Source organism: Aotus nancymaae, unplaced genomic scaffold (assembly GCF_030222135.1).
Source record: "Aotus nancymaae isolate 86718 unplaced genomic scaffold, 86718_ANA_hifiasm-v0.15.2.pri h1tg000020l, whole genome shotgun sequence".
Lineage (NCBI taxonomy): Eukaryota > Metazoa > Chordata > Mammalia > Primates > Aotidae > Aotus > Aotus nancymaae.
In genome coordinates, this window is record NW_026988432.1 from 58,637,863 (window position 1) to 58,656,348 (window position 18,486).

Below are 18,486 nucleotides of genomic sequence, written 5' to 3' on the forward strand. Positions count from 1 at the left end.
GGTAGCTACAGATGTGTTTATCTTTTCACAGACATTTAGATTACATATACTCTTCTGTATGTATGAAATATTTCATGATATAAATTTGAAAGTGTAGAAACAAACTGAACAAGAAAATGTAAAGTGTTTGTAGAGGTACTAGCAGTTTAACAACTCAATAAATTCTAAGTACTATTTTTCATATATAAGGAAAAAATCAACTACATGGATTTTTGAAGGAAAAATAATCAGTGCTTTACAATCAAAATAAAAGCATAATCAAACAGGTAAAGAAAAACATTTTAAGATGTTTCATTCAAAGTCAGTTCCTTAAATGACATGGAAGTTAAAGCTAATGCATTAGGAGAAAGATGGTAAAGGTCTATATGGCTAGAGATATATTTTTGAGATTTTAACATTGTTTTTCTTCTTTAATTTTTCCCTTAACCCACCGTCCACCAACTCCCCACCCTAATTCAAGAAAATAGCAGGCTCAGCAGGCACCGTGGCTCCTGCCTGTAATCCCAGCACTTTGGGAGGCTGAGGCGGGTGGATTACCTGAGATCAGGAGTTTGAGACCAGCCTGATCAACATGGTGAAAAACCATCTCCACTAAAAATACAAAATTAGCCAGGTGTGGTGGCACATGCCTGTTATCTCAGCTACTTGGGAGGCTGAGGCAGGAGAATCACCTGAACCCGGAAAGTGGAGGTTGCAGTGAGCCAAGAACACACCACTGCACTCCAGCCTGAGCAACAAGAGTGAAACTCCATCTTAAAGAAAGAAAGAAAGATAGAAAGAGAGAGAGAAAGAAAGAAGAAAAGAAAGGGAGAGGGAGAAAGACAAAAAGAAAAAGAAAGAGAGAGAGAAAGAGAAGAAAAGGAAAGAAAAGAAAAGAAAAGAAAGAAAAAAGCAAATAGCAGGGTATTTGCTGTCTTGCTCCAGAACTTTGTCAGTGTTATTTTAGTGGCCCCAAAAGAACCATGCCTCCCATATTCCTGCCCTGTGCAGTCCTTTCTGCTTCAATTTGAGATGGCCTCATGACCTGCTATAAATAAGAGTATGGCAGAAATCATGCTGTTTTAGTTTGAGTCCTAAACCTTAAGAAGGCCTACACGCTTCCACTTTGTCCTCTGGAGGAAGCCAGCCACCATGTAAGAGGTCTGACTATCCTGGAACCACTTCTCTGTGACAATCTCAGCCTAACCAAGAGGGGAGGCATGAGAAAGAGACCCAAGGCCCCTGGCCAACAGCCCCAGCAGAGTTCCCAGCCAACAGCTAGCACCAACTTGCCAGGCTGTAAGGCCGTCTCGGAAGTGACTCCTCTAACCTTGAACTGCCCAGACTGATAGCATGGGAAGCAAGGCAGGTTCCCTGAAACCCTGCCCGAGTTGCATAATTGTGGTTTATTTAAGCCACTAGATTTTGAGGTCCATTATTACATAGAAATTCATAATGAAAACAGGGTGGAAAGTACAAATGATACTTCCAGCAGGGACTTTTTTTTTCAAAAAGCCTAAACTCTAAGGAGAATGCAGAGGATTCTGAAGAGAGGATAAAAACAAGAAAAAGAATTTTGCTTTATTATTATTTTTTGAAACGGAGTCCCGCTCTGTCGCCCAGGCTGGAGCGCAGTGGTGTGATCTCAGCTCACTGCAACCTCCGCCTCCTGCCTGAGCCTCCTGAGTAGCAGGGACTACAGGTGAGTAGCTGGGACTACAGGTAAGTGACACCAAGCCCGGCTAATTTTTATATTTTTAGTAGAGATGGAGTTTCTCCATGGTGACCAAGCTGGTCTTCAACTCCTGATCTCAAGTGATCTACATGCCTTAGCCTCCCAAAGTGCTGGGATTACAGGCGTGAACCACCATGCCCCACCAAGAAACATAGGCATTGACAGAGTGCCTTTAAGGAAGAGGAAAGGCAAAGGATTTTATTCAGATTAAAAAAGAGATTCCCTGTAGGCTGGTAAAATGACATGATTCCCCCTCCCCCAAATAGCTATATGTACATATAGGCAAATGGGATTTAAAAAAACCCTTGCAAATGGCACCCATGTCCCAAGCAGCACAAAGGCAGCAGGAAGACACTAGATCTAAAGAGGCTGCGTAGACATGGATGAGCCTCTACCCCTACCACCCAGAGCATTGAACTTGTTAAAACTAGGAATGAGGCTGGGCACAGCAGCTCATGCCTGTAATCCCAGCATTTGGGGAGGCTGAGGCAGGCAGCTTGCTTGAGCTCAGGAGTTCAAGACCAGCCTGGGCAACATGGGAAAAAGCTGTCTTTAAAAAAATACAAAAATTAGCCGGGCATGGTGGTGCGTGACTGTAGTCCCAGCTACTTAGGAGGCTGAAATGGGAGGATGGTTTGAGTCCAGGAGGTAGGGGCTGCAGTAAGCTGAGACTGTGACACTGCACTCTAGCCTGAGAGACAGAGTGAGACCCTGTCTCAAAAACAAAAATAAACAAACAAACAAAAACTGTGAATGAAGGAACTCCAAAATGTTCTCTACCAGTTTGGTAGATTTGGGGCTCAAAGTCACAAATTATATTACAGAAAGTATTTTAACTGGCAAAACCTGAATTCATGTCACTAAAATTGTCCTTATCTCTTCAGAAATAATAAAAATAAATTTCAGAGAATAGAGGTATTAAAAAAATCACTTTCATCCTGTCGAATTTCCCACAAATGGGCAAAATAAAAAATAACCCCCCAAAATCATTTTCCCTGCCCTTTATTTTCTAGGTATTTTTATTTTTTAATAATATGGAATGCTTCACAAATTTGCATATCATCCTAGCACAGCGGCCATGCTAATCTTCTTTGTATCATTTCCATTTTAGTTTATGTGCTGCCAAAGTAAGCACAATTTTCTAGGTATTTTTATTTTGGGGAAATTTAATCTCATCAGCAAATCCCAACAAGACTGCTTTTTTGTTTTCCTTCTTTTTGCCAACTACCACAGATCTGCAATATTTTTTCAAACTGGTCTCATCTCAATATACAGATACAGTGCTATTCTCCGTATCGAGATTTTTGTAAGCCTACCTCTATTGTGGGAGTGAACCACTCAGGGGCTTGGCCACATCACTAGCTTTGGCCAGTGGGACATTAGAAAATGTGATGCAGGCCGAGTGTGGTGGCTTATACCTGCAATCCCAGCATTTTGGGAGGCTTAGGTGGGTGGATCACTTGAGGTCAGGAGTTGGAGACCAGCTTGGCCAACATGGTGAAACCTCATCTCTACTGAAAACAAAAATTAGCCCGTTGTGGTGGTGCACACCTATAATCGCAGCTGCTCAGGAGACTGAGGTAGAAGAATCATTTGAATCGGGGAACAGGGACTCCAGTGAGTCGAGATCAGGCTCAGCACTCCAGCCTGGGTAAAAGAGCGAGACTCTATCTCAAAAATAAAAATAAAAATGTGATGCAAGCAGAATTTTCCATAAGCACTTGCACACTGGAGCCTTTTCTTTTGGAAGACTGTGACAATCAAGTAAGAAACCAAGCACTGCTATTAGAGATGTCTACTAGAGGAAAATTGAGGCGCTCCAACCAACAGCCTCAGCTACCTGCCAGCCATGTGAGTGAGGCCATTGTGAGCCATCCAGCCTTGGCGAAGCTACCAGGTGACTGGAGCTGTTTAAGTGATTTCAAGTAAGACTAGCAGAAGATCTGTTCAGCTGATCTTAGCCCAAACTGTCAATCATGAGCAAATAAATGATTCCTATTTAAGCCACTAAGTCATTTATTTTTAAAAATGTAAAGTTACTTGTTGATTGCTATTTAGCAGTATCTACAAGAAAGTAAGCAATATACACTCAGGTAACATTACTACAGTGTTATTGTTTTTCCTGGCTTCTTCTGAACCAGTAAGCTAAATACGGAAATGATTGAGCCTACATATAATGAATGGGTTGAGGTAAAGGAAAAGCACGCAAATCAAGAGTTTACACTGCAATTGTTCACCCATGTATGCCAGCAGATCTTAAACAGCAACATCTCTAACCATCGATTTATTTTCATGAGCAAAGACATTCTATGAATTATGACTTTTTAGCCAATATAGCATAAGAATTTCAACTTGTTGTAAAGAAGTGGCTCTTTAGAAGGAATCTTTAAATGCCCACTTATCTAAGCCTTGCTTGGCTAATTAAAACACACCAGTATTGGGCAGGGAGTGGTGGTTCATGTCTGCAATCCCAGCACTTTGGGCTAAGGTGGGAGGATTGCTGAAGGCCAAGAGTTCAAGATCAGCTTGGAAAAGAAAGCAGGATTCTGTCTCTACAAATAAAATTTAAAATTAGATGGGTGTGGTGACATATGTCTGTAGTCTTGGCTACTTGGGAGGCTGAGGCAGAAGGATTGCTTGAACCCAGGAGTTCAAGGCTGAAGTGAGCTATAATTATACCACTGCACAACAGCCTTGGCAACAGAGCAACACCCTGTCAAAAAAAAAAAAAAAAGCCATATCAGTATCTGTCTGGTTTCCTCATTTGAGTAGGGGGATTGTTGGTGATAAAATTTCTTCTTTTAGAAGGTTTTGCAAATAAACTGTTGCATTTATATGACTATAGCTATAGACATTATGGATTCTGATTTGGCTTTTTTTGTTTTTGAGACAGAGTCTCGCTCTGTCACCTGGCCTGGAGTGCAGTGGCATGATCTCGGCTCACTGCAACCTCCACCTCCTGGGTTCAAGCAATTCACCTGCCTCAGCCTCCTGAGTAGCTGGGATTACAGGCACATGCCACCACACCCGGCTAATCTTTGCATTTTTAGTAGAGACAGGGTTTCACCATGTTGGCCAGGCAGGTCTCAAACTCCTGACCTTGTGATCTGCTGCCTCAGCCTCCCAAAGTGCTGGGATTAGAGGTGTGAGCCACCGCACCCAGCCCTTTCTTTCTTTGAGACAGAATTTTGCTTTTGTTACCCAGGCTGGAGTGCAATGGTGCGATCTTGGCTCACTGCAACCTCCGTCTCCCAGTTAAAGCAATTCTCCTGCTCAGCCTCCCAAGTAGCCACCACACCCAGCTAATTTGTATTTTTAGTAGAGACGGGGTTTCTCCATGTTGGTCAGGCTGGTCTTGAAATCCCGACCTCAGGTGATCCGCCCACTTGGCCTCCCAAAGTGCTGGGATTACAGGCGTGAACCACTGTGCAAGGTCCTGATTTGGCTTCTTTAAATTGTTCAATTTAAATTGTTTACATTGTTTTTAACTTGGCCAACTAATTACAAATTATTTAATTTGAAACATTGTGGTTTTAAGAAAAATTGTAACGAGGTAATCTATTTCTTGGGCTGCTTAAAATGATGGCATTCCAGAAAAAACTTGAATTTATCCATGATTGTGAAATGCTATCTTTGTCTTAGTTCATGTAAAAAACAAAAACACAACAACTATGTAAGTATGTATTTACATATACACACACACAAAAACAGAATAGCCTTAGGCATTATAGGTTAAACATAGTTATGATTGAGTAATGATTATGGAAAATATTCCCGACATTTAGAAAGCTGTTCTCCAATGCAGAGGAAAATAATATACCATGGAATCAAACATTCTTTTCTGGTAAAGGAAGCAGCTATAGAAAGCTTTTTTTCTACTTGTTCAAAAGTAATTAGTGCTATTGATGAAAAAACCCTACAAATCCCCAAAACAAACAAACCCCCAAAACTCTCTTGATTTTAAGTAGAAAATAGATTTCGTTAGAAAACATCTGGTCAAACAGGGTGGCTTATGTCTGCAGTCCCAGCACTTTGGGAAGGTGAGGCAGGAGGATCACTTGAGCCCAGAAGTTTGGGTGACATAGTGAGACTCTGTCTCTATTTTTTAAAAAATGGAATATTTCACATTAATAAGAAAATCAAGACCTAGGTTTTACACACACACACACATTATATCATTATATGGCAGTATACTATGGTGCAACAATTTTTGAGTTTCATCTTCTGGACAGGAATGCCAAGTTATTCTCTCTTCATAAAAAGAATTTGCAATTTGAGGACACTTCATGATTGCCTCTTTGCCAGCATGAAGATGGCCTCATCTGAATCTTTCCATTCCATTAGAAACATTAATTCTTCACTGTAGTCTGTGGCACCAATTCTATGCTTAGGAGCAAGACTTCTGGCAAAGTCTTCTGGTTTCTCAGTAGCATCCCTTTCCTTTCATTTGCTGTCATCAGATTCATTATTAGATAAAGATTTTCTTTTTGTACTATCTTTTCCCTAACCAGTTTTTTGAGGACTAAGAAATAGTTCAATTAACTCAGGAAAATCTAAGTTTTATTCAGGTTCTCAATTACTGTCAGCAAGTGTAAATCCTTTCCACATTAGGGAATATTCCACCTTCTCATTCACTACACCTTGACGTAGTACTTTTTTCACCATGAAATCCTCAGGCTCTGCTTCATCAACTTTTTTACCCTTTCTATTATGTTTTTTGCCCCACCCCACCCCGTTATGTGTGTGTGTGTGTGTGTGTGTGTGTGTGTGTGTGTATAGTTCCCCTTTGTATCCTCTGGTTCCCCATCCCTGAATTCTATCAACCTGAGGATAGAACATATTTTAAAATCCCAATAAAACAACAAAAATAATACAAATGAAAGAACAATACAGTATAACAACTATTTACAGAGCATTTACATTGTATTAGGTATTATAAGTAATATAGACACGATTTTAAAGTATGCAGGAGGATGTGTGTAGGTTGTATGCAAAGACTTCACCCTTTTATATGAGGGACTTGAGCAGCCTTGGGTTTTGGTATCCATGGGGGTCCTGGCCCAGAAACCAATTTCCCAAGGATACCAAAGGACGACTATAGTTTTACTGGAAGCCATTTTTAATTGCAGACTTGAAGAGCTATTTGTTCACCAGCTCTGAGCTGCACCTGGTTTGGGTCTGTGGCATTTCAATTGCTGCCTGACTCAAGCTTGAGCTACATCCAAGGAGGAAGGGAATGAGGAGCTTCTTCAGGGGCCACTATGTTTGGGAGAAATTTGTTATGTAGCAATTAATAACTGATAGAAGGCCACTTAAATATTTTACTCTATAGTAAGATAGCTATGAAAATACAAATTAAGAGTAAACTGAAGAAAGCTAATTAAGGAACTGGGCCATTTCAAAAGCTTTTATTTACTTGTGATGAAAATTTAAAAAACAAATATCATCTTTCTTTGATGAAAAAAATTTTTTTTATATTCTGAGAACAAAAGTCATGCCATACTGCCATCAAGAAACTGATTCAGATTCGACCTCTCAACAAGATAGACATCAGCGTTCCCAACAAGAGCTGCCCATAATACTGCAGTACACTTCGCCGGCATCATTAAAAAAAAAAAAAAAATTGTAGAGATTATCCTGAAATCTCTTCTAAAAACAAGAAAGAGTCTGTGCCGAGCTTGGTGGCCAACGCCTGTAATCCCAGCACTTTGGGAGACCGAGGTGGGCAGATCCCGAGGTCAGGAGTTCAACAACAGCCTGGCTAACAGGTAGAAACCCTGTCTCTACCAAAAATACAAAAATTAGCCCGACATGGTGGCGGGCGCCTGTAGTCCCAGCTGCTCGGGAGGCTGAGGCAGGAGAATCGCTTGAATCCGGGAGGCGGAGGTTGCGTTGATCCAGCCTGGGTAACACTCCCTCTCAAAAAAAAAAAAATGTGTATAATTTGGTATTACAGATAAATGAGAAATCTCTCTGATGACGAACCTCCAGCTCTAATCTCAATTTGCTGAAGTAGAGAGGCAAGTCATCTTACCCATTAACTAAGAATTAGAAAAACAATTTGTGCTTTTCTTGAGTCATTTAACTCAAACACCTCTATTTAAAGGAATATAATGAAACGGTCACATGAATTTGAAAGGTAAATAAAACATCACACTTGAAAGAAATCCCATTAGAATCGGGGGTTACTTCTCTGTTTTCTCTTCTTCCTCTTCTACCTCCACCTTAAGGAACATGAACGGCATTTGGCCACGATATATGTCCAATTTTCTCTTCCACCATCTACCGCTCCGTTCTCCCCACTTCCAGTCAAACAATTGATGTTCCCCAAATACACCTTCACAATTTCGTTCCAGTTGGTGTCTACTTCTAGCATAGGTGTAGCCAATTATACACACAGTCCCCACGATCTTGAAACATCTTTATATCAACAAGCAAATGTAGGTTTCTAACATAACCCTAACTTTGTAAGTCTGTCCATATAAGGTTTTAGCAAACATAGTAAAATAGAAAACGCACTATTATCCAAACTTATATTTTGAGATTTGAAAAACTTTTCTACCTGCTACCTTTGGCTTTCTGAATTTACGTATCACTCTCAAGTATACAATATTCACGATTTCTAAGAACTGTAGAGTAAACCCAGTCCTCTAACAATGGCATTTTATTTGTTGAGTTAGGGCACTACCTACCCACGCTCAGGATAGTTAATGAAACGTCGCCCGGTAATCATGATTAAAGGCGTTTGCTGAAAACGTATTAGGTCATAAGAATTTTGTGAACATCTAATGTACCCCTAGTAACTCTGGTGTGGGCTAATTCTTTCATAATTTACAGGCACGTGAAAGATCGCGAAGCGCAGGCAGTGGGAAAACTAGGGCGCTGGAGTCACCCCCGCACCCCGAATGCCGCCGGCGCTCTAGGGTCCCTGAAAGTCAGAGTGCCCTTCTAACGTTCTCATGGCCCAGCTTTGTCTCGGGGGCCCACGCTGGAGCCTACCCAGAACTACTAGGAATTGAAGAGGAAAAAGGGGCGCCGGCTCTTGTAGCGCCTATTTTCTCGACACAGGATCCACGTGCTCGCTTCGGTGGACTCTACCCGGCGAGTACCGCAGGCCTGAAGCTTTCCGCCGTCGCGCCCAAGCGACCCAGCCGCGGAGCGCTCAGCGAGCCGGTGCGGCGCTGCGAGTTCGACACCTAGAGGGTCGGTCGGGATCATGGCGAGGCGGGAAGGCAGCGGGGCCCTTTCTGCCAAGAGAACACAGCTCTTCAGGACATTCCCCCGCAGCCCCCGAGCCTTCCTCTCCCGCCACGGCCTCTGAAGACGCCCCGCAGGGCGCAGGCGCCAGAAAAGACTTAGCCTCCCTCCAACTCCGCCAAGGCAGAAGGGGCGGGCCCCGGGCGCGCGCGCGGCGAAGCCCCGCCCCTGCCCGCGCGGCCTGCTGGATTCGCCCCGCCCCCTCGCCGCCACCGGCCACCCGTCTTCGTCCTGCGCCACAGTACCGGCCGCGGCGCTGGTCGCGGGTCGCGTTGTGAGGCTCGCGTGGGCGGCGATAGGCGCTGGGCCCGGGCCCCGGCCCGGTGAGGAGCGCGCCGCGCGTCCCCTTCTCCTCTGGAGTGGCGGGCCGCGGAAGTGACGTGGTGCACGGGCAGGAGCGCGTTTGAATCGGTTCCCGGGTGATCCTTGCGCCTGCCGCGGCTCGGCCGCCACCGCCGAGGAGCAACTGCACAGCGCCGGGCCGAGCCCTCGAGCCGCCCCGGGGGCTGGAGCTGAAGGCGCTGCGCGGAGCGTGCACCTCAGCCCTGAGCCCCGCGGCGGCCGGCGCCTCTGTCTTTTCTCCTTCTCCCCAATATGGCAGCGGCGGACGGCGGCGGGCCCGGCGGGGCCTCTGTGGGGACAGTGGAGGATGGCGGAGGCGTCGGCCACAGAACGGTGTACTTGTTTGACCGGCGCGAAAAGGAGTCTGAGCTCGGGGACCGGCCTCTGCAGGTCGGGGAGCGCTTGGACTACGCGGGATTCCGCGCCACTGTGTGTCAGGTACGCGAGGAGGCGAGGGAGGGATGCGCGGGTAGACTTGGGGATGGGAGGGTGACGAGAAACCCAACTTGCTCACCAAGGGCAATAAACCTGTCACCCGGTCCTAGTCCCTCAGCCTTGGCTTCTCCCTCCCCCGTGCCCGCCATGCTCGTGACCTGGTGGCTGGACGCCTCGGGCGGGCCCTGGCCCGGGCCTCGGAGTGCAAAGCCGGCTCCTCCGCGGTCCTCCCTCTGCCTCCGCGGTCCTCCCTCTGCCTCCGCGGTCCTCCCTCTGCCTCCGCGGTCCTCCCTCTGCCTCCGCGGTCCTCCCTCTGCCTCCGCTCCTTTTACGAGAGGTCTTGCCGTCCCGGGTTGAGACCTCAAGCGTTTGTTGGCCCTGGGCGAGCTGAGCCCGATTGCGGCCCTGCAGTTTAGGGAAAGCCGCTGGTCTCTCTTTACTTTGTAACTTTTTTTAAACAAGAGAACGGAGATAACACCCTGGGGCTCTGATGTGAGTGTTGCGACGGTGAGAAGTTGTGAAATTCCAGGAGTCGATCTCTCCCAGGTTCATTAGATGATGCGGGGTGTCCCCAGCGTCCCTGTCAAGGTTGCAGGTCCGTCGGGGGGTGGGGGGTTCCTTCCGCACGGAGACACTTGTCCAAGTCAGCTTTGCAGGTAGAGCTGCCCTTCTGATTTTCGAGCCCTAACCCTTGGGAATTCCTAAACCAAGTCAAAGGTTGGTATGGGTGGCTGTGGAACACCAGAGAACGTACCTACCCCGTGTATTGGTTTGCTTTAGAAATGAACCTGCAGGGAAACCTGCTTTAAACAGAAATACTTTATAGATATGAGGTGGTAGCATTGCCTGAGCTTTGAAGAAGGAATATTGTCATGCCCTGAATTAACCACACGAGGTCCCTTTTTAAGCTGTGCTTCCAAGGAAAAGAGCTTTGAAGCCGTGTTTTGTCTTGAGAAGGCTGATTGGTTTAGAAATGTTCTAGAGATGTAACTTGTATGGTTACTGAAATAACTGATATTATGATCCGTAGAATAAAAACGATTTGGGAAGTAAGGAATTTCTTTTGTTCACAGCTAGTCTAGCTGCTTTTAGTCCCAGCGTCTAGAACTGTGCCTGCCACATTGTAAATGCTCAGATTAGAATGGATAAATGAAGACAAAAACCTATCGACTCTGAAGTTAATTCTGTGCCTGAATGTAGTAGATACCCGTTGTGTTTGAAAAGTGAATCAATGCTCATCTTTTTTGTTTAATACTTGGTATTCAGGACCATTCCACAAAAGGGAAACTTTTTACATTTATTATGTTAGTTGTAAAACTATCAGTACATTAAATAAAATGAGGGGGTAATAAAGTAAATCTTTTACTTGCTGTAAAACTACTGTATAACTACTGAGCATCTGAAGTTATGTCTTTTCAGCTTTCCTTCACTTTCCCACTCCATTTTTTAAAATTATTAAAATATGTGTTTTATATTCTATGAATTTTTTCACTTAATAGTGTCAGAAGTGTCTATTTTAACGTAGGTCTTCAAATCAAAATTTGAAATAGTTCATTTGCTACCACAGGTTACATAACCGAATCTCTTTCTGTTGACATTTACATTACTTTTAATTTTTCTGATTTTAATTAATGCTATGGTAAACATATTTTTTCCCAGGCTCATATATTCCTGGGCTCAGGTGATTCTCCCACCTTAGCCCTCCAGGTAGCTGGGACTACAGGTGAGCGCCACCATGCCCAGCTAATTTGTGTGTGTGTGTGTGTGTGTGTGTGTGTGTATTTTTAGTACATATGGGGCACCATGCTCAAATAATTGTGTGTGTGTGTGTGTGTGTGTGTGTGTATTTTTAGTACATATGGGGTTTCACTATGTTACCCAGGCTGGTCTCGAACTCCTGGGCTCAAGAGATCCGCCTGCCTCCCAAAGTGCTGGGATTACTGGCCTGAGCCACTGCACTTAGCGGACAGACATCTTTGAGTAATACATAGCCTTTTATGTCTTTATTATTGTTTACTTAGTTTGAAATCTTAGAAGTGAAATTCCTTAATCAAAGATGAGACACATCTTTAAAGCTCTTGTTACATATTTTGAAATTACTTTTTGAAAACGTTTTGCTAATTTACCCTTCCTCTAGAAATGCACTATTTCTCTCTTTTCTCTTGTGAGATGTCTCAGTAACTCTTAGATAAATAAAGGAAGTATCATTGGCCTTTTATTACAGAAGTGTAAACACAGTGTGAAGATGGTGATTCATCTAAGTCAAATAGTGAAACTCAAGTTAGTATTCAAACCCAGAACCTCTGTTCGTTCTGTTATGCTACTCAAATGATGTTCTTTGCTGTAGGAAACAGATGTATTTATTCCCTCCTTCAGTATTTCAACTGGAACACCAAGGAAAAGATTTCTTTTAACTAATTCTTTTCCTCCTTCCTCCCACTTTATCTTGCTAAAACAAATTTTAAATTTAGTTAGAAATGAGAGGGAACAACTAGTGAGAAAAAAAGAAGGCTAACTTTGTTGTTGTTAAACTTGTTTAAGCATTATTAGATTATGCTGCAGATCCTATAACTTTGTCTCCGTTATGTACTTGAAGAACTGAATTAAGTTACTGAATTAAACTGAGATTATATGGTTAACAAGCATTGAAACTGGGATTGGAATCTAGGTCAATTTGATTCCAAAGCGTGTGTGTGTGTGTGTGTGTGTGTGTGTATTTAATAAAAAACATAACTACTCCACACTGTTTATTAGAACCATCACTTTTGTCCTTAGAGGAAAAGACAAAATAATATACTAAATTAAAGTTTTTGTTAAAATGTAAATTAAACCAATAAATGTTTGTAGTGTCAGGCAGTGTTAGGGATCCTAAACTGTTATTTATTTATTTTTTTTTTTGAGATGGAGTCTTGCGCTGTCACCCAGGCTGGAGTGCAGTGGCGCAATCTCGACTCACTGCAACCTCCACCTCCCAGGTTCAAGTGGTTCTCCTGCTTCAGCCTCCCAAGTACCGGGATTACAGCCACCTGCCACCATGCCTGGCTAATTTTTATACTTTTAGTAGAGACAGGGTTTTGCCGGCTGATCTTGAACTCCTGACCTCAGTTGATCCACCCACCTTGGCCTCCCAAAGTGCTGAGATTACAGGCTGAGCCACCACTCCCTGCTCTACAGTGTTATTTGAAGAAAGTTCACCTCAGGAAAAAGGAGAGGGAAGAAATGGAAAGGACAAATCTGAAAGAAGCCTTTAGACCTCTGATAAGCAGCTGTTGACTCACCTGAGCCCTTGTGGCCTTGCAGAATCAACTATTAGAAAATGACTCATTTCGTTAGTTCTTAAATACACCCAGATATTAAGTCCCATGTGTGAATATCCCTCTGCCATCAATTTGAAGTAATTGTCCAATGTTCTTTGTTATGTGGCTATTTTAGATGCTTCGTATTTTAATATAACATTTGTTCATCCATTTCTACCATAAACATGAGATTAAAAAAAAAAAAAAAACAATGGTGTAGCAAGTGCCGTAGTAGGGTAACCAAATATAATGAAGCCACATTAAAAGCTGGCTGGTTTGCAGAGTTTCGGAGCAGTGGTAATTATAGTATGTAGTTTCTGACTGATTTAATCCATGGATGAAAATTACCTGTTGTTCAGAGATAGTGAAAGAAAATAATTAAAAAAAATAAAATTAACTGATCATTTTGATAGGTAATCATTTTATGCACTGCAAGTTAATTAGTCCTTAAATATTTAAGAGAAGTTGAGGCTGGGCACAGTGGCTTACACCTGTAATTCCAATGTTTTGGGAGGACGAGGCAGGTGGATCACCTGGGATTAGGAGTTCGAGATCAGCCTGGCCTTCAGGGTAAAACCCCGTCTCTACTAAAAATACAAAAATTAGCTGGGCCTGGTGGCGGGCGCCTGTAATCTCAGCTACTGGAGAGGCTGAGGCAAGGAGAATTGCTTGAAACCAGGGGTTGGAAGTTCAGTGAGCTGAGAACGCATCACTGCACTCCAGCCTGTGATAGAGCCAGACTCTGTCACAAAAAACAAGTAAACAATAATAAAATACTAGAAAAATTGTGAATTCAAGAAATAATTTTTATAGATGAAGCAGGGAAAACGAAAAGATAGTTCATGTCTTTTTTTTTTTTGCGATGGAGTCTCGCTTTATTACACAGGCTGGAGTGCAGTGGCATGATCCCGGCTCATTGCAACCTTCACCTCCCGGGTTCAAGGAATTCTCCTGCCTTAGCCCCTTGTGTAGCTGGGATTATAGGTGTGAGCCACCATGCCCAGCTAGATAGTTTGTGCCTTACTTGAATCATAATAGATTTATAGATTAAAAATCCATGGATTTTTTTTTTTTTTTTTTTTTTTTGAGACTGAGTTTTGTTCTGTTGCAAGGCTGGAGTACGGTGGTACAATCTCGGCTCGCTGCAACCTCTGCCTCCCAGATTCAAGTGATTCTCCTGCCTCAGCCTCCTGAGTAGCTGGGATTACAGGCGGCAGCCATCAGGCCCAGCTAATTTTTTTATTTTTAGTAGAGATGACGTTTCACAATCTTGGCCATGCTGGTCTCAAACTCCTGACCTCAGGTGATCTGCCCCCCTCAGCCTCCCAAAGTGCTGGGATTACAGGTGTGAGCCACTGCGCCTGGCGAAAAATCCATGGATATTTAATATGGATTTTTAATATTGATTAAAAAATTATGAATTTTTAATGTGGATTAAAAAACCATGGATTTTTAAAATATGGATTAATTTTAAAAGTTTATTGCAACACTACATACAATAGTAAAGACTTGGAACCAATCCAAATGCCTATTGATGATAGATTGGATAAAGATAACGTGGCACATATACACCATGAAATACTATGCAGCCATGAGGAAAAATGAGATCATGTGCAGGGACATGGATGACATTGGAAGCCATCATTCTCAGCAAACTAACACAGGAACAGAAAACTAAACACCATATGTTCTCAGTCATAAGTGAGAATTGGACAATGAGAACACATGGACACAAGGAGGGAAACATCACACACTGGGACCTGTCGGGAGATAGGAGGCAAGGGGAGGGAGAGTATTGGAGAGTATTACGACAAATACCTAATACACGTGGGGCTTAAAACCTAGGTGATGGATTGATAGGTGGAGCAGACCACCATGGCACATGTATACCTATGAAACCTGCATATTCTGTACATGTATCCAGAAACTTAAAAAAAAGGATAGTTTATGTGTCTTACTTGAATAATAATAGATTTATAGATTAAAAATCTATGGGCTTTTAATATGGATTAAAAATCGATGGGTTTAGGCTGGGCGCGGTGGCTCATGCTTGTAATCCTAGCACTTTGGAAGGCCGAGGCGGGCAGATCACCTGAGGTCAGGAGTTCGAGACCAGCCTGGCCAACATGGTGAAACCCCATCTCTATAAAAAGAAAAATAAAATAATAAAATAAAATGAAAAATCCATGGGTTTTTAATAAAGATTAAAAATGAAAAGAAAATGAACTGTTTGCTCCAGTGGAGGAAAATATAGGCAAAACTGGATACAATTAGTCAGGAATGATAACACAGTTGCCAGTGTTTGAAGAAGAGAATAAGGTGCTAGCATACCTATCCATAGGTAATTTGACAGCTGGGGATAGCGGGAGTCTTCTATGTGGTTGGTGAAGGCTAAATAAACTACTCTATGCAATTATCCTAGAAAAGTACTCAAAACTTCAAAAAATGAAGAAAAAATAATAGACATGTGGAGATTATATGGAATAATTAGATATAAATACTTTTTAGGTGAACATAGATCTTAAAAAAATCATTTGTACATAGTTTTTCAGTAACTGTAACAGCACATTTTGTTCTGCAGGATGCATAATTACATGATTTAACAATTGGGACATTGGCTGAGCCTGGTGGCTCACGCCTCTAATCCCAACACTTTGGGAAGCCGAGGTGGGCAGATCATCTGAGGTCAGGAGTTCGAGACCAGCCTGACCAACATGGTTAAACCCGGTCTCTACTAAAAATACAAAAATTAGCTGGGTGTGGTGGCACACTCCTGTAGTCCCAGCTACTTGGGAGGCTGAGGCAGCAGAATTGCTTCAACCCGAGTGGCGGAGGTTACAGTGAGCCACTGCATTCCAGCGTGGACAACAGAGTGAGACTCCGTGTAAAAAATTAAAAAAAAATTGGGACATCATAGAAATAAAAAAGTAGTAATGAATTTAAAAATGCATAACTGTCATGATTATATAAAACCTAATAAAAAATCTGTCAGGTCAAATTTTGTCTCTGTTAAACAGATAGAAGCTTCCCAGGTAGTTTTTGTTCATGCCTTTATTTCTCTAGGGTGGAATTGCATGGAATATGTGTATCTTTTTTTTTTTTTTTTGAGACTGAGTTTTGTTCTGTTGTCAGGCTGGAGTACAGTGGTGCAATCTCGGCTCGCTGCAACCTCTGCCTCCCAGATTCAAGTGATTCTCCTGCCTCAGCCTCCTGAATAGCTGGTATTACAGGTGCATGTCACCAAGCCAGCTAATTTTTTGTATTTTTAGTAGAGACAGGGTTTTACCGTGTCAGCCAGGATGATCTCGATTTCCTGAACTTGATCCACCCGCCTCAGCCTCCCAAAGTGCTGAGATTACAGGCATGAGCCACCGTGCCTGGCCATGAGTAGCTTTTAAGTTACTAAAGTATGCCAAATTATTACTTTATGTTTGTACTTTTTTTCAGTCATACCAGCAGTGTATAAGGTACCCATTTCCCTGTACAGAGGCCTATACTTTATGGGTTCAGAATTTAACATTTTTGCCTACCTGATGAGAATGATAAGTTATATTATTTCTCTGATAACTAGTGATGTTGATCTTTTTATGTTATCTGGTCTTTTTCTTTATGACTTGTCCTATTTGCATCTTTTGAGACAGGGTCTCACTCAGTCACCCAAGCTGAAGTGCAGTAGTGTCTGATCATGGCTCACTGCAGCCTTGGCCTCCCAGGCTCAGGGGATCCTCCCACCTCAGCCTCTTGCGTGGCTGTGACTACATGTGTGCATCACCACGCCCACCTATTTTTTTTTTTTTCCTATTTTTTTGTAGAGATGGGGTTTTACCATGTTGTCCAGGCTGGTCTCCAACTCCTGAGCTCAAGCAGTCCGCCCACCTTGACCTCCTAAAGTGCTTCGGATTACAGCTGTGAACCACCGTGCCTGGCCCACTATTGTATCTTTTCAGAAATCCCTTTATGCTCACTCAAAATTATTTCCCTATGTTTTCTTTTACAATTTTGGGCTAATGTACAGCTGCTTTAATCCTCCTGGAATTTATTTTTGTGTAAGTTAAGGTGCGGATTTGATCTGTTTTCATGTTGAGACAACTAGTTGTCTTAATATCATTCGTTGGATAGTTTATTCTTTCCCCACCAATTTGTAATGTCACCTCTTCTGTTTGCTAGCTCTCCATGCATATATATGCAGACCTGTCTTAGGGCCCTCTGTTGTCTTCCACTGGTCTATTCCAGGATATTTTAAACTAGAAATTTTCTTATGAAAAGCTTCAGACATAACAGAGAGAGTCGTGTATTGAACCCCAGTGTACTCATCCAGATTCAAGTTACCAGGAATTTACCACACTAGCATCATTTTTGTCTTTTGTAATGTATTTAAAGCATATTTTAGGTCTTAAGGTTATTTCACTCTATATACTTCAGCACGAATATGTATTATCAAACCATTAAAATTAAACATTTTTCTTTTTTTTTGCATTTTTAATATTATCTTATGTCCCTGTTCATATTGAGTTCTCTGAATGTTTAAAAGTATTTTTTTATAGTTGGTTTGTTTAAATCAGGAGCTGACATAGTCCTCACATTAAACTTGTTTTTTATGTTTCCTAATTCTTTTCAGTTTAAAGCATTTGAGCAAATTCCTCCTTCCCCAGTCTCTTTAGTTTTCTTGCAGTTGACCTCTTGAAAAAATCAACCAGGTTTTTTTTTTTTTTTTTTTTAGACGGAGCCTCGCTCTGTTACCCAGGTTGTAGTGCAGTGGCATGATCCTGGCTCACTGCAACTTCCGCCTCTCGGTTTTAAGCAGTTCTCTGCCTCAGCCTCCCAGGTAGCTAGGATTACAGGCTTGTGCCACCATGCCCGGCTAATTTTTGTATTTTTAGTAGAGATGGGGTTTCACCATCTTGGCCAGGCTGATGTTGAACACCTGACCTCGTGATCCACCCGTCTCGGCCTCCCAAAGTGTTGGGATTACAGGCGTGAGCCACCGTGCTGAGCTCAACTAGGTTTTTAATATTCTACATTCTGGATTTGTTTGTGCTCTTTTATGGTATTAATTTATCTCCATATATATTCTGTAAACTAGAAGCTAGCTTTAAAGGCTTGATTTGATTTAGGTTCAACTTCTTTGGGGTCAGGAGGGAAAGAATACTTTGTAGGTAGTACTGGTACTTCATGTGGCATTATATTGGGAGGCACATGAGGTGTGATCACCCACTCATAGCAATGCTAACATTGAAATCTTAGGATTCACCTGATTTCAGCAGGATCCCTCCACAAGAAAGTTTTGATCTGATTTGCTATTTCTCCTGTATTTATTAGCTGAAATTCTTTAAAGAACAACTTTGCCTCATCAGCTAGAGCTGTTTGGTTACCCTGAAATACCCTTGTTAGAAGAAAAACAGTGTAAATAATTTGTTCTTTGCCTTTACTTTGTCAGGGTTC

General features: G+C 42.5%; 1 protein-coding gene, 1 non-coding gene and 1 pseudogene across 2 annotated transcripts in view; 1 reads left to right on the plus strand and 2 right to left on the minus strand.

Moving 5' to 3' along the window:
- Positions 1-2,742: 2,742 nt before the first annotated feature.
- On the minus strand, positions 2,743-2,849 carry LOC135276103 (U6 spliceosomal RNA). Its single transcript, XR_010343673.1, has one exon. It is a non-coding gene; the product is annotated as a U6 spliceosomal RNA (small nuclear RNA).
- Positions 2,850-4,992: 2,143 nt separating this feature from the next.
- LOC105713172 (chromobox protein homolog 3-like) lies at positions 4,993-8,090 on the minus strand (annotated as a pseudogene).
- A 1,475-nt stretch (positions 8,091-9,565) lies between these two features.
- SMCHD1 (structural maintenance of chromosomes flexible hinge domain containing 1) overlaps positions 9,566-18,486 on the plus strand; it is a 151,624-nt gene continuing 142,703 nt past the window's right edge. The window contains exon 1 of the mRNA XM_021672411.2: positions 9,566-9,751. Coding sequence (XP_021528086.1) covers positions 9,566-9,751 — 186 coding nt within the window. The remainder of the gene's footprint in view (positions 9,752-18,486) is intronic.